The sequence below is a fragment of the Nerophis lumbriciformis genome, linkage group LG01 (assembly GCF_033978685.3).
Source record: "Nerophis lumbriciformis linkage group LG01, RoL_Nlum_v2.1, whole genome shotgun sequence".
NCBI lineage: Eukaryota > Metazoa > Chordata > Actinopteri > Syngnathiformes > Syngnathidae > Nerophis > Nerophis lumbriciformis.
In genome coordinates this window covers 3,187,080-3,212,500 of record NC_084548.2, presented here as the reverse complement: position 1 = coordinate 3,212,500, position 25,421 = coordinate 3,187,080, and the positions used below count along the sequence as shown (strand labels likewise).

General features: G+C 42.5%; 1 protein-coding gene across 2 annotated transcripts in view; it reads right to left on the bottom strand.

Moving 5' to 3' along the window:
- Positions 1 to 25,421, bottom strand: part of LOC133615286 (plexin-A1-like) — an 811,576-nt gene that overhangs the window by 28,973 nt on the left and 757,182 nt on the right. For both annotated transcript variants that reach the window (XM_061973784.2, XM_061973792.2), the window contains exons 25-28: positions 15,549 to 15,695; positions 8,816 to 8,975; positions 734 to 837; positions 549 to 645 (exon numbers count right to left, since the gene is read on the bottom strand). In XM_061973784.2, the coding sequence (XP_061829768.2) occupies positions 549 to 645; positions 734 to 837; positions 8,816 to 8,975; positions 15,549 to 15,695 (508 nt within the window). The remainder of the gene's footprint in view (positions 1 to 548; positions 646 to 733; positions 838 to 8,815; positions 8,976 to 15,548; positions 15,696 to 25,421) is intronic.

Genomic DNA, 25,421 nt, shown 5'->3' with positions numbered 1-25,421 from the left:
ATATATATATATATATATATATATATATATATATATATATATATATATATAGATATATATGTGTGTTCTAAAATATGCAAATATATGTATATATAAACATTTTGTATATAATAAAATGATATATGTGACATAACAGCATTATATACACTGCTACCCCAAGAAACATACAATAAAGTGAGCCTAATGAGTCAAGTGGTGAATAATTATGGTTTTTTTATCGTTTTTTGAAGTTGTTTAATTTTCCATAATATTAATTGTGGCGCCTCCGTCCATCACTGACTTTCTCTCTCGCCTTCACCACTTTGTCACCTAAGGTATTGAGGCGTCTTCTTTTATGCCTCTCATTTACAGACTGCTTGGAAATAGCCATTTAAGAAGCCTTGGTCTGGGGCGATGGCGCTGGATAAAAAGGATTGCCTTTGACTGAGAGAAGAGGGAGTAAGAAAAATGGAGGCTATGATTGCGGCCATCATAAACACAGAGACAGCCAACGAGAGAGATGAGCCGACTGAGAGATGGGGATCAAGTTAATAAGAAGGCGAGTGTACCGTATCTACTGAGGCTCTTGGTGAAGGTGGATGAATTGGAGATGTTATAGGCAGAGTTCTGCTTTGGCACCAGAGCGATCACTGAGCCGTCTGTAACCTGCACATCAGACGAAAGCCCCCAAATAAGGTTATTACGCCACATCCTCAGTGCAAAAACCCTTTTTTTTTTTTACACATTTAGGTACCTGATAGTGAGCCAGCGTGTTGAGTCTCTTCCAGTCGTTGTCGATCTTCGTCGTGACGTCTTCGTCCTGCAGAATAATTCGAGCCATTCGGCCTTGACGCCATTCTTCAGACGGCATTTAGAGTGGTAGAAGAACGGAAAGGAAATATGCACTCGTCAAATGAACCAGTAAATACCGTATTTTCCGCACTATAAGCCGCACCTAAAAACCACACATTTTCACAAAAGCTGACAGTGCGGCTTATAACCCGGTGCGCCTTATATATGGATTAATATAAATATTTATTTTCATAAAGTTTCGGTCTCGCAACTACGGTAAACAGCCGCCATCTTTTTTCCCCGTAGAAGAGGAAGCGCTTCTTCTATGGTAAGCAACTGCCAAGGTAAGCACCCGCCCCCGTAGAAGAGGAAGCGCTTCTTCTTCTACGGTAAGCAACCACCCGCCCCCGTAGAAGAAGAAGCGCGCGGGTATTACGTTTCATTTCCTTTGTGTGTTTACATCTGTAAAGACCACAAAATGGCTCCTACTAAGCGACACGCGTATAACGCAGAATTTAAACTTAAGGCAATAAGTCATGCCGAAGAACACGGAAATGGAACAATGGATGACCGAAGGCGAACACACCTTCACTAAGACAGGGAGACAGCGCCGGACGACATACGCCAACATTGCCAGTGGATCGTAAATGCCTGGGCGGATATTTCGGTCACAACTGTGGTCCGAGCTTTCCGGAAGGCAGGATTCACAGAACTGCTGGACAACAACAGCGACACTGACTCCGATGACTTCGACGAGACGGAGCCGGCCATTTTGGATCCCGTATTCGCCCAACTTTTTAATTCGGACACCGAAGGAGAAGAATTCGAGGGATTTATGAATGAAGAATAACTTCAGAAAGTGAGTGTTATGTTTATTTTGTGTGTTGTGACATTAACGTTCGAGCAACATTAAGTTATTGATGTTGCTATTGCACTGCACTATTTTGAATTTTACTATGTTTGTGATTGCACATTTGCGTACATTTTGGGAGTGAACAGAGTTGTTAGAACGCTGGTTTTTAATATATTATTAAAGTTTGACTGACCTATCTGACTGTTTTTTTGACATTCCCTTTAGCGCAGTTAGATGCGGCTTACAACACGGGGCGGCTTATAGGTGGACAAAGTTTTGAAATATGCCGTTCATTGAAGGCGCGGCTTATAACCCAGGGCGGCTTATGGTGCGGAAAATACGGTATCTAAGAAAACATCGACTGTGTCCTAATTGAGAGCACAGTCAGCCTCCCCATGGGGATACATACCGTATTTTCCGCACTATAAGGCGCACCTAAAAACCACACATTTTCTCAAAAGCTGACAGTGCGCCTTATAACCCGGTGCGCTTTATATATGGATTAATATTAAGATTCATTTTCATAAAGTTTCGGTCTCGTAACTACGGTAAACAGCCGCCATCTTTTTTCCCGGTAGAACAGGAAGCGCTTCTTCTTCTACGCAAGCAACCGCCAAGGTAAGCACCCGCCCCCATAGAACAGGAAGCGCTTCTTCTTCTACTGTAAGCAACCACCCGCCCGCGTAGAAGAAGAAAAAGCGCGCGGATATTACCGTACGTTTCATTTCCTTTGTGTGTTTACATCTGTAAAGACCACAAAATGGCTCCTACTAAGCGACAGGGATCCGGTTCATGAAAAGACGCAATCTCTCCATCCGCACACGGATTACTATTTCACAGCAACTGATATTCCTGTAAACCGCACTGTGGATACAACGGGAGCATCCATCCATCCATTTTTCTACCGCTTATTCCCTTTGGGGTCGCGGGGGGCGCTGGAGCCTATCTCAGCTACAATCGGGCGGAAGGCGGGGTACACCCTGGACAAGTCGCCACCTCATCGCAGGGCCAACACAGATAGACAGACAACATTCACACTCACATCCACACACTAGGGCCAATTTAGTGTTGCCAATCAACTTATCCCCAGGTGCATGTCTTTGGAGGTGGGAGGAAGCCGGAGTACCCGGAGGGAACCCACGCAGTCACGGGGAGAACATGCAAACTCCACACAGAAAGATCCCGAGCCCGGGATTGAACCCATGACTACTCAGGACCTTCGTATTGTGAGGCAGATGCACTAACCCCTCTGCCACCGTGAAGCCTATATATATATATATATATATATATATATACAACGGGAGCACGTACGGTGAATATTCGCACCACAGGGAATGAGAAGTCATCCTTCACTGTGGTTCTAGCTTGCCATGCTAATGGCCAGAAACTTCCACCCATGGTGATATTCAAAAGGAAGACCTTGCCAAAAGAGACCTTTCCAGCCGGCGTCATCATAAAAGCTAACTCGAAGGGATGGATGAAGAAAAGATGAGCGAGTGGTTAAGGTAAGTTTAAGTTTAAGTCCATGTTGATATACGACTCCATGCGCGCCCACATCACGCTGGTTTTAATATATTATTAAAGTTTGACTGACCTATTTGACTGTTTTTTTGACATTCCTTTAGCGCAGTTAGATGCGGCTTACAACACGGGGCGGCTTATAGGTGGACAAAGTTTTGAAATATGCCGTTCATTGAAGGCGCGGCTTATAACCCAGGGCGCCTTATGGTGCGGAAAATACGATAATAAGATTCTCAACTCACTGATTTTCTGTAAACTCATTTGACTTCCTCACTGTCGAAAGCAAAAATGTAGCCTTTGTACGTTCCGGGCCTGACTGTGATGAACAAACTTCCGTGAAGAAGGATTATTATTTATAAATCCAATATTTTCATAGAGCTTAAAAAAATGGTTTATGACCTTCTAAATAAGGTTTTTATGTCAGCCTCAATCACCATTAGGGTGCCACAATTCCGTGAATATTCAAAGTTGGAAACTTTCCATGGGAATTAACGAGAATCAACGGGAATGGAAAACGACTTCCGGACGGCTTCGAAGCGATACTGGAACACCATCCGCCGCCTCAGGAAGGGGAAGCAGTGCACTACCAACACCGTGTATGGTGCGGATGGTGTTCTGCTGACCTCGACTGCGGAAGTTGTGGATCGGTGGAGGGAATACTTCGAAGACCTCCTCAATCCCACCAACACGTCTTCCTATGAGGAAGCAGTGCCTGGGGAATCTGTGGTGGGCTCTCCTATTTCTGGGGCTGAGGTTGCTGAGGTAGTTAAAAAGCTCCTCGGTGGCAAGGCCCCGGGGGTGGATGAGATCCGCCCGGAGTTCCTTAAGGCTCTGGATGCTGTGGGGCTGTCTTGGTTGACAAGACTCTGCAGCATCGCGTGGACATCGGGGGCAGTACCTTTGGATTGGCAGACCGGGGTGGTGGTTCCTCTCTTTAAAAAGGGGAACCGGAGGGTGTGTTCTAACTATCGTGGGATCACACTCCTCAGCCTTCCCGGTAAGGTCTATTCAGGTGTACTGGAGAGGAGGCTACGCCGGATAGTCGAACCTCGGATTCAGGAGGAACAGTGTGGTTTTCGTCCTGGTCGTGGAACTGTGGACCAGCTCTATACTCTCGGCAGGGTCTTTGAGGGTGCATGGGAGTTTGCCCAACCAGTCTACATGTGCTTTGTGGACTTGGAGAAGGCATTCGACCGTGTTCCTCGGGAAGTCCTAGTGGGGAGTGCTCAGAGAATATGGGGTTTCGGACTGTCTGATTGTGGCGGTCCGCTCCCTGTATGATCAGTGTCAGAGCTTGGTTCGCATTGCCGGCAGTAAGTCGGACACATTTCCGGTGAGGGTTGGACTCCGCCAAGGCTGCCCTTGTCACCGATTCTGTTCATAACTTTTATGGACAGAATTTCTAGGCGCAGTCAAGGCGTTGAGGGGATCTGGTTTGGTGGCTGCAGGATTAGGTCTCTCCTTTTTGCAGATGATGTGGTCCTGATGGCTTCATCTAGCCAGGATCTTCAGCTCTTGCTGGATCGGTTCGCAGCCGAGTGTGAAGCGACTGGGATGAGAATCAGCACCTCCAAGTCCGAGTCCATGGTTCTCGCCCGGAAAAGGGTGGAGTGCCATCTGCGGGTTGGGGAGGAGATCTTGCCCCAAGTGGAGGAGTTCAAGTACCTCGGAGTCTTGTTCACGAGTGAGGGAAGAGTGGATCGTGAGATCGACAGGCGGATCGGTGCGGCGTCTTCAGTAATGCGGACGCTGTATCGATCCGTTGTGGTGAAGAAGGAGCTGAGCCGGAAGGCAAAGCTCTCAATTTACCGGTTGATCTACGTTCCCATCCTCACCTATGGTCATGAGCTTTGGGTTATGACCGAAAGGACAAGATCACGGGTACAAGCGGCCGAAATGAGTTTCCTCCGCCGGGTGGCGGGGCTCTCCCTTAGAGATAGGGTGAGAAGCTCTGTCATCCGGGGGGAGCTCAAAGTAAAGCCGCTGCTCCTCCACATCGAGAGGAGCCAGATGAGGTGGTTCGGGCATCTAGTCAGGATGCCACCCGAGCGCCTCCCTAGGGAGTTGTTTAGGGCACGTCCGACCGGTAGGAGGCCACGAGGAAGACCCAGGACACGTTGGGAAGACTATGTCTCCCGGCTGGCCTGGGAACGCCTCGGGATCCCCCGGGAGGAGCTGGACGAAGTGGCTGGGGAGAGGGAAGTCTGGGCTTCCCTGCTTAGGCTGCTGCCCCCGCGACCCGACCTCGGATGAGCGGAAGAAGATGGATGGATGGATGGACAACGGGAATTTATGGGAATAAACATTGAATGCAACATGCTAGATCTTGCAACATGATTATTAGCTAAAACAACCTGATTTAATGCAAATTCAGTTGAATTTCAACCCTGCACGGTGCATTCCTCCATCACATGCACAGATAATTCCCAGCATGCAACACACTACAGCAGGGCTATTGAGGCCACACTAGTATTTGAGCCCAAGGACTTCATCCAGTCAGGTAAGTGTTGATGATATTACTGGGGTAAATATAGCCGTGATGCTCATTTTCTCTATGTTAAATCCCATTCATTTATGCTAACAACGTTAGCGATCCGAATTGACCTTTTTTGTGATGTGTAAAGTTCAACTAGTGAATACTAAATCAAAACGTGTAGTTTCCTCTGCCATTCTGTTGTCATACAAAAATGTACAAACCCCGTTTCCATATGAGTTGGGAAATTGTATTAGATGTAAATATAAACATAAATAAAAGTAGTTGGGAAAGGGCATGTTCACCACTGTGTTACATGGCCTTTCCTTTTAACGACACTCAGTAAACGTTTGGGAACTGAGGAGACACATTTTTGAAGCTTCTCAGGTGGAATTCTTTCCCATTCTTGCTTGATGTACAGCTTAAGTTGTTCAACAGTCCGGGGGTCTCCGTTGTGCTATTTTAGGCTTCATAATGCGCCACACATTTTCAATGGGAGACAGGTCTGGACTACAGGCAGGCCAGTCTAGTACCCGCACTCTTTTACTATGAAACCATGTTGATGTAACACATGGCTTGGCATTGTCTTGCTGAAATAAGCAGGGGCGTCCATGGTAACGTTGCTTGGATGGCAACATATGTTGCTCCAAAACCTGTATGTACCTTTCAGCATTAATGGTGCCTTCACAGATGTGTAAGTTACCCATGTCTTGGGCACTAATACACCCCCATACCATCACACATGCTGGCTTTTACACTTTGCGCCTATAACAATCCGGATGGTTCTTTTCCTCTTTGGTCCGGAGGACACGACGTCCACAGTTTCCAAAAACAATTTGAAATGTGGACTCGTCAGACCACAGAACACTTTTCCACTTTGTATCAGTCCATCTTAGATGAGCTCAGGCCCAGCGAAGCCGACGGCGTTTCTGGGTGTTGTTGATAAACGGTTTTCGCCTTGCATAGGAGAGTTTTAACTTGCACTTTCAGATGCAGCGACCAACTGCAGTTACTGACAGTGGGTTTCTGAAGTGTTCCTGAGCCCATGTGGTGATATCCTTTACACACTGATATCGCTTGTTGATGCAGTACAGCCTGAGGGATGGAAGGTCACGGGCTTAGCTGCTTACGTGCAGTGATTTCTCCAGATTCTCTGAACCCTTTGATGTTATTACAGACCGTAGATGGTGAAATCCTGAAATTCCTTGCAATAGCTGGTTGAGAAAGGTTTTTCTTAAACCGTTCAACAATTTGCTCACGCATTTGTTGACAAAGTGGTGACCCTCGCCCCATCCTTGTTTGTGACTGACCGAGCATTTCATGGAATCTACTTGTATACCCAATCATGGCACCCACCTGTTCCCAATTTGCCTGTTCACCTGTGGGATGTTCCAAATAAGTGTTTGATGAGCATTCCTCAACTTTATCAGTATTTATTGCCACCTTTTCCCAACTTCTTTGTCACGTGTTGCTGGCATCAAATTCTAAAGTTAATGATTATTTGCAACAAAAAAAAAATGTTAATGAGTTTGAACATCAAATATGTTGAAAATATGGGTTGAAAATGATTTTCAAATCATTGTATTCCGTTTGTATTTACATCTAACACAATTTCCCAACTCATATGGAAACGGGGTTTGTAGGTTACGGTTTGATTTAGCATGCTGATTGACTGTTCATTTATTCATCTAGCCTATTTTTATTCATTTATGCATGTATTTTTAAAGACTACTCCAGTTGTTTAGCTGACTATTTATATCTGTGTGTGGCATTGCATTAGTCTTTTACAAGAATAAATCAATACAAAGAGAATAATGCCACGTACACCATCTGATGTGTGGAGACATTTCACCCCAACCAATGTAGGCAGAAAGGTGGTGTACATATGTAAATACTGTGCAAAGAGCTACGTCAGGTATGCCACAAAGAAGCAGCAGCATATAGACAAGTGCCCAATAATATATCATTATTGTAATTACCCATTCATTCCTATATATTCCCATTCATTCCCATGGACGCTGTCCAACTTTCAATAATCAAAAAATTGTGGTAAATTTCCGGAAATGTACCGTAAACTTTCCACCCCTTTGCAACCCTAGTCATGGGTAATGACCGAAAGGACAAGATCACGGGTACAAGCGGCCGAAATGAGTTTCCTCCGCCGGGTGGCGGGTCTCTCCCTTAGAGATAGGGTGAGAAGCTCTGTCATCCGGGGGGAGCTCAAAGTAAAGCCGCTGCTCCTCCACATGGAGAGGAGCCAGATGAGGTGGTTCGGGCATCTGGTCAGTATGCCACCCGAACGCCTCCCTAAGGAGGTGTTTAGGGCACGTCCGACCGGTAGGAGGCCACGGGGAAGACCCAGGACACGTTGAGAAGACTATATATCCCGGCTGGCCTGGGAACGCCTCGGGGTCCCCCGGGAGGAGCTGGACGAAGTGGCTGGGGAGAGGGAAGTCTGGGCTTCCCTGCTTAGGCTGCGGAAGAAGATGGATGGATGGATGGATGGTTTGATTTCAAATGTTCAGGACTCAAGCAGATCCCAAAAAACAAGAACAGGTACTAATAAGAAAGACAGGTTGGTTTTGCATAGTAAGCCCCCTTTAAAACTTAATGTAAGCCAAAATATTAAGTTAAAGTAGCAATGATAGTCACACACACACTCGGTGTGGCAAAATTATTCTCTGCATTTGACCCATCACCCGTGATCACCCCCTGGGAGGTGAGGAGAGCAGTGAGCAGCAGAGGTGGCCGCGCCCGGGAATAATTTTTGGTGATTTAACCCCCAATTCCAACCCTTGAAGCTGAGTGCCAAGCAGGGAGGTAATGGCTCCCATTCGTATAGTCTTTGGTATGACTCGGCCGGAGTTTGAACTCACGACCTACCCATCTCAGGGCGGACACTAGAATATATTAAACATTTTTAAAGTGCGATGTGGCGAGGGACGACAAGATAGCTTAGCAGGTTTGAAAAATATATTTTTCTCAAGCTGTTACCTTTACTGAAGTCTTAGTGGTAGAATTCAACAAGCTCTGGCTGAATATAAAAGCTCTTCCTAAAACATTCCAATGATTACATGTTGACTTTGGCAAATAAAATAGGAGCGTCCTAACATTGTGAGGAATCTGCAGACATTGCTTCCACTCTTCCTTTTAACGGTGTCACCACGTGGCCTTAGGAGGATGCAAACGTGTCTTACCCAAGTCCATGTCAGAAGCTTTGGGCCTGAGTGAGTAGGGGCTGCCCTTGTAGACCGCATCCAGGAGTTTCTCCTTGACCTGAGTGACGGTGTCACAGTTTAGACACTTCACGGTCACCTCCGCCGTGTTCTCGTTCTCGGGGTTCACACAGTGCAACGTCTGACAGGGGAAAGAGGAAGGATACTTTTTTAGCAATGACATACCTGCCAACTTTTGAAATCAGAAAAACCTAGTAGCCAGGGTCCAAGGGCCGCAGGCCCCGGTAAGGTCCAGGACAAAGTCCTGGTGGAGGGTTCAGGGCTTCGCCCCCCGACGCAAAATGATTATTAGCATTCAGACAGGTTAAAATGTTGCTAAAACCATCACTTTTCTATCAGTCACAGTGACTTTTCAAAACAAAAATAATCACAGCAAAAATCATATGGGTTGATTGACATGTTTATTCTGTAAGCTAACTTCAATAGTTTGTAATTATTTTGACAGTTAATGCCAGTTATCCTGTCAACCTTTCACAAGACTTCAATTTGTTAATTGAAAGTATAAACACTTTTTACAGTAAACAAATGGTAAAACAGTACTAAACAATTCCATTAAAAAAAAAAATTGGTGTCATTATTAACTTTCTGTCCAAGCTTGTATAATCTACTGCCTTGTTCAATTGTAAAAAATATTATGTGCCTAAAATTCACATTTCTATCACAATTATCATACTGTAAACATGGTAAGCTAACTTCATTAAAATTAATAGTCCTGTCAATAGCATGGAATTACAATTCAAATGTAGTTTTTTTGTAAGCCTTTCAAAAGAATTCAAAATATGAAAAATTAATGACAATTAATTTAAGCCATCAGACACTTGAAAAGTGGCACATCACATCTCTAATGTAATCATTTGAACTTTTCAACAGAAATAGCACTGCAAAAATATTAAGGACATACTTCTGTATTTTGGTAGTTATGCTGGCAACATTTAACAAGATTTCTTCAACTTGGACTTGAAAGCATAAATAGTATAAACACTTTTAACAGTATAACAGTACTAAACAATTCCAATGGATAACATTGGTGTCATTACCTTTTTGTGGCTAAAATCCAAATTTATTCAATCAGATTGATCATACTGCAAAAATGATATGGTAACTTTATGATAAGTTTACTTGAAGTGGCATAAAACACTGAAAGTGATTGTTCCTATAACCCCTTTGTTTCAAATGTTTGTTCCACTTGTGGCAGTCGGGCACCAGCATACCGTCTTTGACAACTTGAAGTGGCATAAAACACTGAAAGTGATTGTTCCTATAACCCCTTTGTTTTAAATGTTTTTTGCAACTTCAAGTTGTCAAAGACGTGCTGTGAAATACAGCCGACAGGATTGCGCACCAAACACGAAGCAAGGCCAAAGTGCATGCATGGTGCAGGAGAACAAAGGACTTCTTTCATTTAAGGTTTGTGATAAACCATCAAACTCATTAGTTACAAGGACTCTATAGTAATATAAAGTGAGTTTTTCTGGACATTATCATGCAAGAAAAGTTTATTTTTGGGACCGCGATCACCGCGTAATGATTTTTAAAGGTTGCATTACAAACATTTAACTGTCCCGTGTGATCAGCCAGTGCGATTGGAAGTCCATGCTCAATTATTGCCTCCGTAAATAAAACTTCGGCATTTATCACATCCAAAGAATCTGTTTGGGCGACGAAAAACGTTGAAAGTTTTCCACTTGTATCGCTAGCAACGGCATTAGACTTGTGGTTTTTTTGTCGCAACGTGGTCTTTTACATCGCTAATTCCTCCGTGTCCGATCGAAAAATCTTGTCTGCACAAGGTGCAATTCGCGTAGTTTTCACCCTTTTTTTTTTTTAATGAATGAAAAACCGTATTTTTTATCACTGCAACCGTAACCCGGAATAGGTTGATGAAAACCGTACTAATTACGGGAAAACCGGAGTAGTTGGCAGGTATGCAATGAACAGAGCATCGTTCAAGCCATCCTTCTGTACTGTTCCACATGTTTTTTTCACTATGCTTTCTGTAACCAACCGGACCAAACTCACACGCATTAACAAACATAGCAGCTAAGATCATCGGCCTACCCACGCCCAACATTTCAGACTTAAACCACAGGTCCATCATTCGACTGGCAAACACGATAGTCCAGGATATGACTCACCCACTACACCAGGGGTCGGAAACCCGCGGCTCCGGAGCCGCATGCGGATCTTTGATCACTCTGATGCGGCTCAGCAGCTTACTTGCTGAACCCCCCAATTTTCCCGTGAGACTTCCGGATTTCAGTGCCTCTCGCAGAAAACTCCCCGGATCATTATTCACCGATTTTCACCCTTACAGATATAATAAGGGCGTGCTATGATGGTACAACATTCAGCGCCCTCTTCAATTTGTATTAACAGCGTGCCAGCCCAACACTTGTTATACAATATACATCTTCTGCTTGCACACGTACGTGACAGCAAGGCGTACTTTGTCAACAGCCACACAGGTTACACTGACGGTGACCATATAAAACAGCTTTAACACTGTTACTAATAATGCGCCACACTTTGAACCAAAACCAAACAAGAATGATAAACGGGAGAACATCTGCATCTTAACACAACATAAACACAACATAACAAACACCCAGAATCCCATGCAGCCCTAACTCTTCCGGGATACATTATACACCCCTGCTCACACATCAACCCCCGCCCCTCTCTCTCTGTGTGACGGTTAAGGTGGGCGGGGTTTGGTAGAGGGGGTGTATATTGTATCCCGGAAGAGTTAGGGCTGCATGGGATTCTGGGTATTTGTCCTGTTGTGTTTATGTTGTGTTACGGTGCAGATGTTCTCCCGAAATGTGTTTGTCATTCTTGTTTGGTGTGGGTTCACAGTGTGGCGCATTATTAGCAGAGGTGGGTAGTAACGCGCTACATTTACTCCGTTACATCTACTTGAGTAACTTTTGGGATAAATTGTACTTCTAAGAGTAGTTTTAATGCAACATACTTTTACTTTTACTTGAGTATATTTATAGAGAAGAAACGCTACTTTTACTCCGCTACTTTTATCTACATTCAGCTCGCTACTCGCTACTAATTTTTATCGATCTGTTAATGCACGCTTTGTTTGTTTTGGTCTGTTAGACACACCTTCATAGTGCCTGCGTTTCAACAAATACAGTCACTGGTGACGTTCACTCCATTCCACCAATCAGATGCAGTCACTGGTGACGTTGGACCAATCAAACAGAGCCAGGCGGTCACATGACCTGACTTAAACAAGTTGAAAAACTTATTGGGGTGTTACCATTTAGTGGTCAATTGTACGGAATATGTACTGTACTGTGCAATCTACTAATAAAAGTTTCAATCAATCAATCAAAAGTGTGAAGGAAAAAAGACCCTTTTTTATTTCAACCGTACATCCCGTCAAAAGCCTAAAGACTGACTGCACAGTTCCTGTCTTCACAATAAAAGTGCCGCTCCATCGCGCCTGCGCTTTCAAAACAAGAGTCTCCGAAAGCCAGCGCAAACAAGCTAGCAAGCTACGGAGTTTGCCGCCAATGTATTTCTTGTAAAGTGTATAAAAACGAATATGGAAGTTGGACAAATAAGATGCCAAAAACCAACCACTTTCATGTGGTATTAGACAAAAGGGAGGAACTTTTTTTCTCCTCCATTTGAAAACGTGGACGCTATCATCACTACTGTCTGATTACAATCAATGCAAGTCATCAGAATCAGGTAATACACCAACTTATATTCTTGTCTTCATGAAAGAAAGGAATCTATATGTGTTAAACATGCATGTATATTCATTAAAACACCTTTGACATGTAAACAAAAACGGCAAAATAAATAAATATAAATTATATACTGTATATATATATATATATGTGTATATATATATATATATATATATGTATATATATATAAATGTGTGTATATATATATATATGTGTGTACATATATATGTGTGTATGTATATATATATATATATATATATATATATGTGTGTGTGTACATATATATATATATATATATATATATATATATATATATATATATATATATATATATATATATATATGATATGTGTGTGTATGTTACTCATCAGTTACTCAGTACTTGAGTAGTTTTTTCACAACATACTTTTTACTTTTACTCAAGTAAATATTTGGGTGACTACTCCTTACTTTTACTTGAGTAATAAATCTCTAAAGTAACAGTACTCTTACTTGAGTACAATTTCTGGCTACTCTACACACCTCTGATTGTATCCCAGAAGAGTTAGGGCTGCATGGGATTCTGGGTATTTGTCCTGTTGTGTTTATGTTGTGTTACGGTGCAGATGTTCTCCCGAAATGTGTTTGTCATTCTTGTTTGGTGTTTGTTCACAGTGTGGCGCATTATTAGTAAGAGTGTTAAAGTTTTATACTGCCACCGTCAGTGTAACCTGTGTGGTTGTTGACCAAGTATGCCTTGCTGTCACCCATGTGAGCAAGCGGAAGCCCCATAAAACATGTGGCTGATCAGGCACGCTGGTTGTAGTGGGCGTTATATGTCGTACCATCACGTCACGCATGACGCTGACAAGCGCTAATCATATAAAATTTGCGTGCCGCACCAATTTAAAAATTCCACATAAAAGTGTGGGCAGCGTGACTGAGACCCCTGATTTATACATAGCACAAAGCAAAAAAAAAACTTTGTATGCAGTGTTATTTCATTTAAAATTTTAAAAGTTTTTGCGGCTCCCATTGTTTTCTATATATTTGTGAAACTGGTCAAAATGGCTCTTTGACTGGTAAAGGTTGCCGACCCCTGCACTACACAAATACATCATCCCACTACCATCAGGGCGCAGGTACAGAACTATCAAATTCCGGAGGGATTAAAAGCCTTATCCCTGCAGCTATAGCCGCCCTAAACAGCCGGCCCCGCTGACAAGCCTGTAAATGTGTTGGTCATGTATGATGTCTTTTTGTTTACTTTTGTTTGAATGTACGGAAGTAGAAAATGAATTTCCCCAACGGGGACCAATAAATCTAAATCAAATCAAATCAAAACGGCTCTAAGAAGTGAACTATAGCAGTTGGCTGTTTTTTTTTTTAGTTCAAGCCGCATAGGGTTGGTCAGCTAAATCATATTTGGTTGCCAACTCTCTGAAAAATAAATAAGAGACTCCTTATTATGGAGAGGAACTGTAAACAAATACAAGTTGCAAATCCGTGAGGCATCTATGGTTGATAAGACTTCAATTTTTGTCTTTTTTGTTGCCTTTTTTTTTTTTATAGGTGTGAAACAACTTGACTCAAACTTGAATTCAATTACAGTAGTTGCATGCTTTGGTAGAGATTTAAGTCAAAATGACATTTACATAATAAAACAGATATCTTGCTAAAATAAAAATACCTGCTTAACTTTACAGAAGATAAATATATATATATATATATATGTATATATATATATATATATATATATATATATATATATATATATATATATATATATATATATACATATATATATATATATATATATATATATATATATATATATATATATATATATATATACATATATATATATATATATATATATATACATACATATATATATATATATATATATATATATATATATATATATATATATATATATATATATATATATATATATATATGTATGTGTGGGAAAAAAAATCACAAGACTACTTCATCTCTACAGGCCTGTTTCATGAGGGGTTCCCTCAATCATCAGGAGATTTTAATGGGAGCATTCACATACCATTTATATAGGGCACAGAGTGGGTGGGTACAGGCTGGCGTAGGGGCGTGGTGATTGGCTCATGTGTTACCTAGGAGGTGTTTCCGTCTGTGGCGGCATGCTGATACAATTTCGCTGCGCTTGTTGAGGGATGACAGGTCTGGACGGTATATAATAAACAGTTTCTCTTTCAAGCATAGGTTGCATCTTTTATTACCACTATTGTAAGGTGTGCTGGAAAATTGTAATTATATTCTAACTCCGCGTTCTGCTTGGTCATCGCCGCTGCCGCCGCCATCCCCCCGACCACACCACCACAAATAGATGCCTGTCCTGTGGGAAACACTGATATATGAAGGATTGACCTTTATTCCTCTTCTTTATTTCAATTGAAATCTCTCGTTTTGGAGTCATGATTCATGTCAATACAACTGGTGCAACAGCTCTCCAAGTTGTGAACACACAGACTTAATCTGATGCCGGTGTTCTTTGGAAATGAACGAGTGATTCCACCATTTTTTTTAATTTTTTTTTAATCAAAAATGAAACTTTTACTGACTACCGCAATTTCTTTTAGTGTCTTGAAGCCAGAGAGTTGACATTTTATTGACTACAGTTTTGTGTTTTTCCAAACAAATAAAAAAAAAACTGAATGAAAGGCCTCCCAGTCTGGTGATGCAATATTTTTGTTTGCCAGGGGTTGTAAGAACCGAAATTCCCCCGTCATAAACTGCCAAAGAGAGGACGATAAACGGAAGTAAATAGTTGACTTTACTGAGCATCAAAAAGGATCAATGTTGGGAAAAAAGTCTGTAAGACATGGCAGCAGTCAACTAATTGTCCATTGAGTAAACAATGCTTCCCACGTTTCTCCTGGTGATTTGTCAACGTTTACGCCCATCAAGCGGCGACGGCGGCGCTTGAAGGCCCAAAAGCAGAAGGACACATTAAGTTTACTGACCAGCGTTTTGTAGTCAATCTGCTGCCTGATGAGCTTGTCCTCGCTCAGAGAATAGCGAGCCTCTCCGGTGATGGCGTCTATCGGTCCTTTCTCCATCTGCTGCTTGATGGCACAGTGGAGCATGAAGAGAGGCTCGCCGGCACACTCCTGGTCAAGGGGAGGACGCAGATAAAGAGAGGCGGCGCTTTAATAGCGTGACGCTAAAGCTCAAATAATGCAGGCGTTAAAGGATGCAACCTTCATGTAGGGCTGGGCGATACGGCCTTTTATTAATATCTGGATATTTTCAGGCCATGTCACGATACACCATATATATCTCCATATTTAAAATAAATAATTGACTTTCAGTGAATTCTAGCTATATATATAAATAAAAGAAATACTTGAATTTCAGTGTTCATTTATTTACACATATACACACACATAACACTCATCTACTCATTGTTGAGTTAAGCCTTGAATGAACACTTGATGCATATAATCACAGCAGTATGATGATTCTATGTGTCTACATTCAAACATTCTTCTTCATACTGCATTAATATATGCTACTTTTAAACGTTCATGCAGAGAGGGAACTCACAACTAAGTCGATTTAGCAAAAGTGTATTTATTAAACAGCTATTAAGCATTCATGTCATTTCCAAAAGAGAAAGTGCACGATTGTCAGAGACATTTTAAAACATGCTATTAGTGCACTTTTGTCATACTTGCCAACCTTGAGACCTCCAATTTTGGGAGGTGGGTGCGGGGGGCGAGGTTGGGGAGAGGGCGTGGTTGGGGGCGTGGTTAAGAGGGGAGGAGTATATTTACAGCTAGAATTCACCAAGTCAAGTATTTCATATATATATATATATATATATATATATATATATATATATATATATATACATCCCCGCGACCCCGAAGGGAATAAGCGGTAGAAAATGGATGGATGGATGGATGGATATATATATATATATATATATAAGAAATAATTGACTTTCAGTGAATTCTAGCTATATATATTAGAGATGCACGGATAGGCAATTATTTCATCCGCAACCGCATCAGAAAGTCGTCAACCATCCGCAATCCACCCGATCTAACATTTGATCAGAACTGCATCCGCCCGCCATCCGCCCGCACCCGCCCGTTGTTATATATCTAATATAGACGATGCAAGGCATTAGTGAGGTTATAAAGCTTTTGCCTGTTAAAGAAAGGAGACTGATCCAACGCAGCACAGACATTCGCGTGCCACGCTGTCACGACCCAGACGCACACCAGTGCGCAATCATATGGGAGCCGCGCCGAGCGCACCTCCAAGCGCATCTCGCTGCCGGCGACGGCCGGGTATATGGGCCCGACACTCCAGCGCCATCCATTTTCAGGGCTAGTTGATTCGGCAGGTGGGTTGTTACACACTCCTTAGCGGGTTCCAACTTCCATGGCCACCGTCCTAGCTGCTGTCTATATCAACCAGGGTGAGCCCCACCCCTTTCGTGAGCGCACTGCGCGCGGAGTGACCCCTGTTACGAGCCCCCGGCAACAGGGGTGGCAGGCAGGTAAGCTGCGCGGGCGGAGCGCGCGGAGTGATCCCTGTTACGAGCCCCCGGCCACGGGGGTGGCGGGCAGGTAAGCTGCTTACCTGCTGCGCGTGACGCCGGCCGCTGCGAAGGCGGACGAGGCGTGGTGTCGGTGCGGTGGGCGCGGTGGTGACCCTGGACGTGCGTCGGGCCCTTCTCGCGGATCGCCTCACCTACGGCTCCCGGTGGGGCCCTCTTGGGGGAAAGGGGCCTCGGTCCCTTCTCCGCTCCGTAAAAGTGTCCATCTCTTTTTTTTTTTCTTCTGTTGTGGCATATGCAGTAGGTGCCTGCTCGTTTTTCGTATGTGGGTAACAACATTTAACTATGTATATATATTTCCGAATTGGTTTAACTGCCACCCGCCTGAATCTATTTTAAAACTAATTTTTTTTCATTTCAACCGCCCGACCCGCGGAAAAAATCTTTTTTTTTTTTATTTCATCCGCCCGATCCGCGGATAATCCGCGGACTCCGCGGTTGTGCCCGCAAACCGCGCATCTCTAATATATATATATATATATATATATATATATATATATATATATATATATATATATATATATATATATATATATATAAGAAATACTTGACTTTCAGTGAATTCTAGCTATATATATATATATATATATATATATATATATATATATATATATATATATATATACATATATATATATATATATATATATATATATATATATATATATATATATATATATATATATATATATATATATATATATATATATATATAAAAATAAAAGAAATACTTGAATTTCAGTGTTCATTTATTTACACATATACACACACATAACACTCATCTACTCATTGTTGAGTTAAGGGTTGAATTGTCCATCCTTGTTCTATTCTCTGTCACTATTTTTCTAACCATGCTGAACACCCTCTCTGATGATGCATTGCTGTGTGGCACGCACAAAAAGTGCTTTCATCAAATGCACTAGATGGCAGTATTGTCCTGTTTAAGAGTGTCACAACATTGCTGTTTACGGCAGACGGACTGCTTTACTGTAGACGTTCTTTATATTGTGGGAAAGCGGACTCAGGTCCGCATGGAGCCGGAGGGGGCGTGGCCTCCAGCTCCGCCTGAATTTCGGGTGATTTTCGGGAGAAAATTTGTCCCGGGAGGTTTTCGGGAGAGGCGCTGAATTTCGGGAGTCTCCCGGAAAATCCGGGAGGGTTGGCAAGTATGACTTTTGTGCATGTCACTAAGATGACATATCAAAACAACACTAAATTAAAGTGCACTTTATGTACAGAATACCACTACGATAGTTAAAGGGGAACATTATCACAATTTCAGAATGGTTAAAACCATTAAAAATCAGTTCCCAGTGGCTTATTATATTTTTCGAAGTTTTTTTCAAAATGTTACCCATCACGCAATATCCCTAAAAAAAGCTTCAAAGTGCCTGATTTTAACCATCGTTATATACACCCGTCCATTTTCCTGTGACGTCACATAGTGAAGCCAACACAAACAAACATGGCGGATAGAACAGCAAGCTATAGCGACATTAGCTCGGATTCAGACTCGGATTTCAGCGGCTTAAGCGATTCAACAGATTACGCATGTATTGAAACGGATGGTTGTAATGTGGAGGCAGGTAGCGAAAACCAAATTGAAGAAGAAACTTGAAGCTATTGAGCCATATCGGTTTGAACCGTATGCAAGCGAAACCGACGAAAACGACACGACAGCCAGCGACACGGGAGAAAGCAAGGACAAATTCGGCGATCGCCTTCTAACCAACGATTGGTATGTGTTTGTTTGGCATTAAAGGAAACTAACAACTATGAACTAGGTTTACAGCATATGAAATACATTTGGCAACAACATGCACTTTGAGAGTGCAGACAGCCCAGTTTTCATCAATTAATATATTCTGTAGACATACCCTCATCCGCTCTCTTTTCCTGAAAGCTGATCTGTCCAGTTTTGGAGTTGATGTCAGCAGGCCAGGGAAGCTAGGGTCGATAGGGGGTTTAGCTCGCTCGTCTGCGGGAACAAACTGCCGCCATTGCTTGCCGTGCTACCGAGGTCCTTTGTCCCTGAATTGCTCACACACTCCGGCAGATTCAATGGGGGTCTGGTGGCAGATTTCTTTGACTTTATGGTTGGAAATGCATCTGCTTTGAGTGTCGCAGGATATCCACACATTCTTGCCATCTCTGTCGTAGCATAGCTTTCGTCGGTAAAGTGTGCGGAACAAACGTCCAATTTCTTGCCACTTTGGCATCTTTGGGCCACTGGTGCAACTTGAATCCGTCCCTGTTCGTGTTGTTACACCCTCCGACAACACACCGACGAGGCATGATGTCTCCAAGGTACGGAAAACAGTCGAAAAAACGGCAAATAACAGAGCTGATTTGACTCGGTGTTTGTAATGTGTTTGAGAAATTCATTCCGTCATAGTGACGTCATAATTCCGAGAGCGAATAATAGAAAGGCGTTTAATTCGCCAAAATTCACCCATTTAGAGTTCGGAAATCGGCTAAAAAAATATATGGTCTTTTTTTCTGCAACATCAAGGTATATATTGACGCTTACATAGGTCTGGTGATAATGTTCCCCTTTAAAAACAAATAAAGTGCACTTTTGTGCATGATGTCACACAAGATATTTCAATAAGTGTCAAATAAAAATGAGCTGCATAATAGGAAATCAAATAGTGTATGTCTTTCACTATGTGGTAGGTTCCTGCGGATGTGGAAATGGTTGCTTGGGTATTTTGTTGGTGTGGCATCGAACGGAGATGTTGAGATGCGGAGTTTCAAGCACTCTTCATTCTCTGGCGGGTGACTTTTCAAATCATGCTACATTAGTAGAGCTGCTACTCTTTGTCGCATACTTGACATATTACGGTTGTCTGTTCAACATCTTCCCGCTTGAAGCCAAACCACTGCCAGACAATGGACCCCCTGCTGTTTTTCTTGGGAATTAATTCTTCCTTCATTTCTTACCAGATTGGCACCTTCTTTCTCTCGTATTACCACTCACACCACTCCGCTAGCATCACAGCTAACTTTACCCATACCGCTACCTCTCTGCTCGGCGAGGGCGTATGACGTTGGATATGTGACGTATGTAAGAAGGTGCGCTTGTTTTATGTCTCTGTAAATATTGTAAATAATGTAAATAATTCAATGTATGTACTCTGATGATTATGTTGTGTGATGACTGTATTATGATGATAGTATATCCATCCATCCATCCATCCATCTTCTTCCGCTTATCCGAGGTCGGGTCGCGGGGGCAGCAGCCTAAGCAGGGAAGCCCAGACTTCCCTCTCACCAGCCACTTCGTCCAGCTCTTCCTGTCGGACCCCGAGGCGTTCCCAGGCCAGCCGGGAGACATAGTCTTCCCAACGTGTCCTGGGTCTTCCCCGCGGCCTCCTACCGGTCGGACGTGCCCTAAACACCTCCCTAGGGAGGTGTTTAGGGCATCCTGACCAGATGCCCGAACCACCTCATCTGGCTCCTCTCCATGTGGAGGAGCAGCGGCTTTACTTTGAGCTCCTCCCGGATGGCAGAGCTTCTCACCCTATCTCTAAGGGAGAGGCCCGCCACCCGGCGGAGGAAACTCATTTCGGCCGCTTGTACCCGTGATCTTGTCCTTTCGGTCATAACCCAAAGCTCATGACCATAGGTGAGGATGGGAACGTAGATCGACCGGTAAATTGAGAGCTTTGCCTTCCGGCTCAGCTCCTTCTTCACCACAACGGATCGATACAGCGTCCGCATTACTGAAGACGCCGCACCGATCCGCCTGTCGATCTCACGATCCACTCTTCCCTCACTCGTGAACAAGACTCCGAGGTACTTGAACTCCTCCACTTGGGGTAAGATCTCCTCCCCAACTTATTGGGGTGTTACCATTTAGTGGTCAATTGTACGGAATATGTACTGTACTGTGCAACCTACTAATAAAAGTCTCAATCAATCAATCAAACTCTGTGAGAAGCAGATAGGGCTGGGCGATATATCGATATACTCGATATATCGCGGGTTTGTCTCTGTGCGATATAAAAAATGACTATATGGTGATATTGGAGTGTACGTTCTCACATAGTTGTTTTTAGCTGCGGGCATTACACTACTGGCTTTTATCACTCTTTCTTGTCTCTCCTTCTCACAGAGACTTAAAACAAGCGCACCTTCTTACATACGTCACATACGGTATCCATACACTTGGGTAAAACAGAATCCATCCTGTTTGGGTCCCACATCAACCTTAAGAAAGTCAATGACTTCACTATAAAAGTGGGTGACATTGTAATCACCAGGAAGGATGAGGTCACCTACCTAGGCTCCATTCTAGAGGCTAATCTTTCCTGTGATAAAATGGCAACCAAGGTAATCAAAAAGGTGAACCAACGAAGAAGATTTCTCTATAGAATCTCCTCTCTGGTCAACAAAAGCACCATGAAGATTCTAGCGGGAACTCTCGTTCAACACTTTTTCGATTACGCATGCACCTCCTGGTACCCTAGCACCTCCAAAACCCTCAAATCTAGACTCCAAACATCCCAGAACAAGCTAGTCAGATTACTTCTAGACCTCCACCCCAGATCACACCTCACTCCTACCCACTTCTCCAAAGTGGGCTGGCTCAGCGTGGAGGACGGAGTAAAACAACTTGCACTGAGCCTGGTCTATAAAATCCGCTACACCTCCCTGATACCGAAGTACATGTCAAACTACTTCCTTAACCACAACACCAGGGGGAGCTCCACTAACCACGTTAAACCCAGATTCCGATCTAACAAAGGTCTTAACTTATTCTCTTTCTATGCCACATCAATGTGGAATGCACTCCCAACAGGTATAAAAGAAAGGGCATCTCTATCCTCCTTCAAAACCGCAATAAAAGTACACCTCCAGGCAACTTCAACCCTAAACTAACACCCTCCCTGGATTGTTAATAATCAAATGTATTTCTTATGCCTTCTGATCTCTCTCTCTCTCTATGTCCACTACTTGCTGTACATATCCTACCAAGTCAGACCTACACTGTTTCAATATCCATTTCTCTGTTCTCAATTGTTGATGACTGATGATAACAACCAAACCTAACCCCCCGCCCCCCACACCCCGAATTGTAAATAATGTAAATAATTCAATGTATACACCCTGATGATTATCTTGTGTGATGACTGTATTATGATGATAGTATACTGTATATGATAGTATATATCTGTATCATGAATCACCCCGACTTAAACAAGTTGAAAAACGTATTGGGGTGTTACCATTTAGTGGTCAATTGTACGGAATATGTACTTCACTGTGCAACCTACTTATAAAAGTCTCAATCAATCAATCAATCAATCAATCAATACGTATACGCCCTCGCGGAGCAGAGAGGTAGCGGCATGGGTAACGTTAGCTGTGGTGCGAGTGGTAATACGAGAGAAAGAAGGTGCGAATCTGGTAACAAATGAAGGAAGAATTCATTTCCAAGAAAAAACAGCAGGGGGCGGTGGTTTGGCTTGAAGCGGGAAGATGTTGAACAGACAACCGTAATATGTCAAGTGTGGGGCAAAAGCGTTCATTTGAAAAGTCACCCGCTAGAGAATGAAGAGTGTTTGAAACTCCGCATGTCAACATCTCCGTTCAGTGCCACACCAACAAAATGCAGAGGCAACCATTTCCACATCAACACCGTATAAAAAAACTAGTCAACAACAGAAGGAGATAACGTCCGCAGGAACCTACCACATAGCGAAGGACATACACTATTTGATTTCCTATTATGCAGCTCATTTTTATTGAAATATCTTGTGTGACATCATGCACAAAAGTGCACTTTATTTGTTTTCAACTATTGTAGTGGCGTTCTGTACAAAAAGTGCACTTTAATTTAGTGTTGTTTTGATTTGTCATCTTAGTGACATCAAAGTGCACTAATAGCTTGTTTTAAAATGTCTCTGACAATCTTGCACTTTCCGTTTTGGAAATGACATGAATGCTTAATAACTGTTTAATAAATACACTTTTGCTTAAATTGACTTACCGTATTTTTCGGACTATAAGTTGCAGTTTTTTTCATAGTTTGGCCGGGGGTGCGACTTATACTCAGGAGCGGCTTATGTGTGAAATGATGAACACATTAGCGTAAAATATCAAATAATAATATTGATCTCATTCACGTAAGAGACTAGACGTATAAGATTTCATGGGATTTAGTGATTAGGAGTGACAGATTGTTTGGTAAACGTATAGCATGTTCTATATGTTATAGTTATTTGAATGACTCTTACCATAATATGTTACGTTAACATACCAGTTGGTTATTTATGCCTCATATAACATACATTCTTTATTCTTTATTTATTTTAAATTGCCTTTCAAATGTCTATTCTTGCTGTTGGCTTTTATCAAATACATTTCCCCCAAAAAATGCGACTTATACTCCAATGCGACTTATATATGTTTTTTTCCTTCTTTATTATGCATTTTCGGCCGGTGCGACTTATACTCCGGTGCGACTTATACTCTGAAAAATACGGTAGTTGTGATTTCCCTCTCTGCATGAAAGTTTAAAAGTAGCATATATTAAAGGGGAACATTATCACCAGACCTATGTAAGCGTCAATATATACCTTGATGTTGCAGAAAAAAGACCATATCTTTTTTTAACCGATTTCCGAACTCTAAATGGGTGAATTTTGGCGAATTAAACGCCTTTCTAATATAGCGATGACGTCACATCAGGAAGCAATCCGCCATTTTCTCAAACACCGAGTCAAATCAGCTCTGTTATTTTCCGTTTTTTCGACTGTTTTCCGTACCTTGGAGACATCATGCCTCGTCGGTGTGTTGTCGGAGGGTGTAACAACACGAACAGGGACGGATTCAAGTTGCACCAGTGGCCCAAAGATGCCAAAGTGGCAAGAAATTGGACGTTTGTTCCGCACACTTTACCGACGAAAGCTATGCTACGACAGAGATGGCAAGAATGTGTGGATATCCTGCGACACTCAAAGCAGATGCATTTCCAACGATAAAGTCAAAGAAATCTGCCGCCAGACCCCCATTGAATCTGCCGGAGTGTGTGAGCAATTCAGGGACAAAGGGCCTCGGTGGCACGGCAAGCAATGGCGGCAGTTTGTTCCCGCAGACGAGCGAGCTATCGACCCTAGCTTCCTTGGCCTGCTGACATCAATTCCAAAACTGGACAGATCAGCTTTCAGGAAAAGATAGCGGATGAGGGTATGTCTACAGAATATATTAATTGATGACAATTGGGCTGCCTGCACTCTCAAAGTGCATGTTGTTGCCAAATGTATTTCATATGCTGTAAACCTAGTTCATAGTTGTTAGTTTCCTTTAATGCCAAACAAACACATACCAATCGTTGGTTAGGAGGCGATCGCCGAATTCGTCCTCGCTTTCTCCCGTGTCGCTGGCTGTCGTGTCGTTTTCGTCGGTTTCGCTTGCATACGGTTCAAACCGATAAGGCTCAATAGCTTCCGTTTCTTCTTCAATTTCGTTTTCGCTACCTGCCTCCACACTACAACCATCCGTTTCAATACATGCGTAATCTGTTGAATCGCTTAAGCCGCTGAAATCCGAGTCTGAATCCGAGCTAATGTCGCTATAGCTCGCTGTTCTTTCCGCCATGTTTGTTTGTGTTGGCTTCACTATGTGACGTCACAGGAAAATGGACGGGTGGTTAAAATCAGGCACTTTGAAGCTTTTTTTTAGGGATATTGCGTGATGGGTAAAATTTTGAAAAAAACTTCGAAAAATATAATAAGCCACTGGGAACTGATTTTTAATGGTTTTAACCATTCTGAAATTGTGATAATGTTCCCCTTTAATGCAGTATGAAGAAGAATGTTTGAATGTAGACACATAGAATCATCATACTGCTGTGATTATATGCATCAAGTGTTCATTCAAGGCTAAGGCAAAATATCCACATACAGGTAAAAGCCAGTAAATTAGAATATTTTGAAAAACTTGATTTATTTCAGTAATTGCATTCAAAAGGTGTAACTTGTACATTATATTTATTCATTGCACACAGACTGATGCATTCAAATGTTTATTTCATTTAATTTTGATGATTTGAAGTGGCAACAAATGAAAATCCAAAATTCCGTGTGTCACAAAATTAGAATATTACTTAAGGCTAATACAAAAAAGGGATTTTTAGAAATGTTGGCCAACTGAAAAGTATGAAAATGAAAAATATGAGCATGTACAATACTCAATACTTGGTTGGAGCTCCTTTTGCCTCAATTACTGCGTTAATGCGGCGTGGCATGGAGTCGATGAG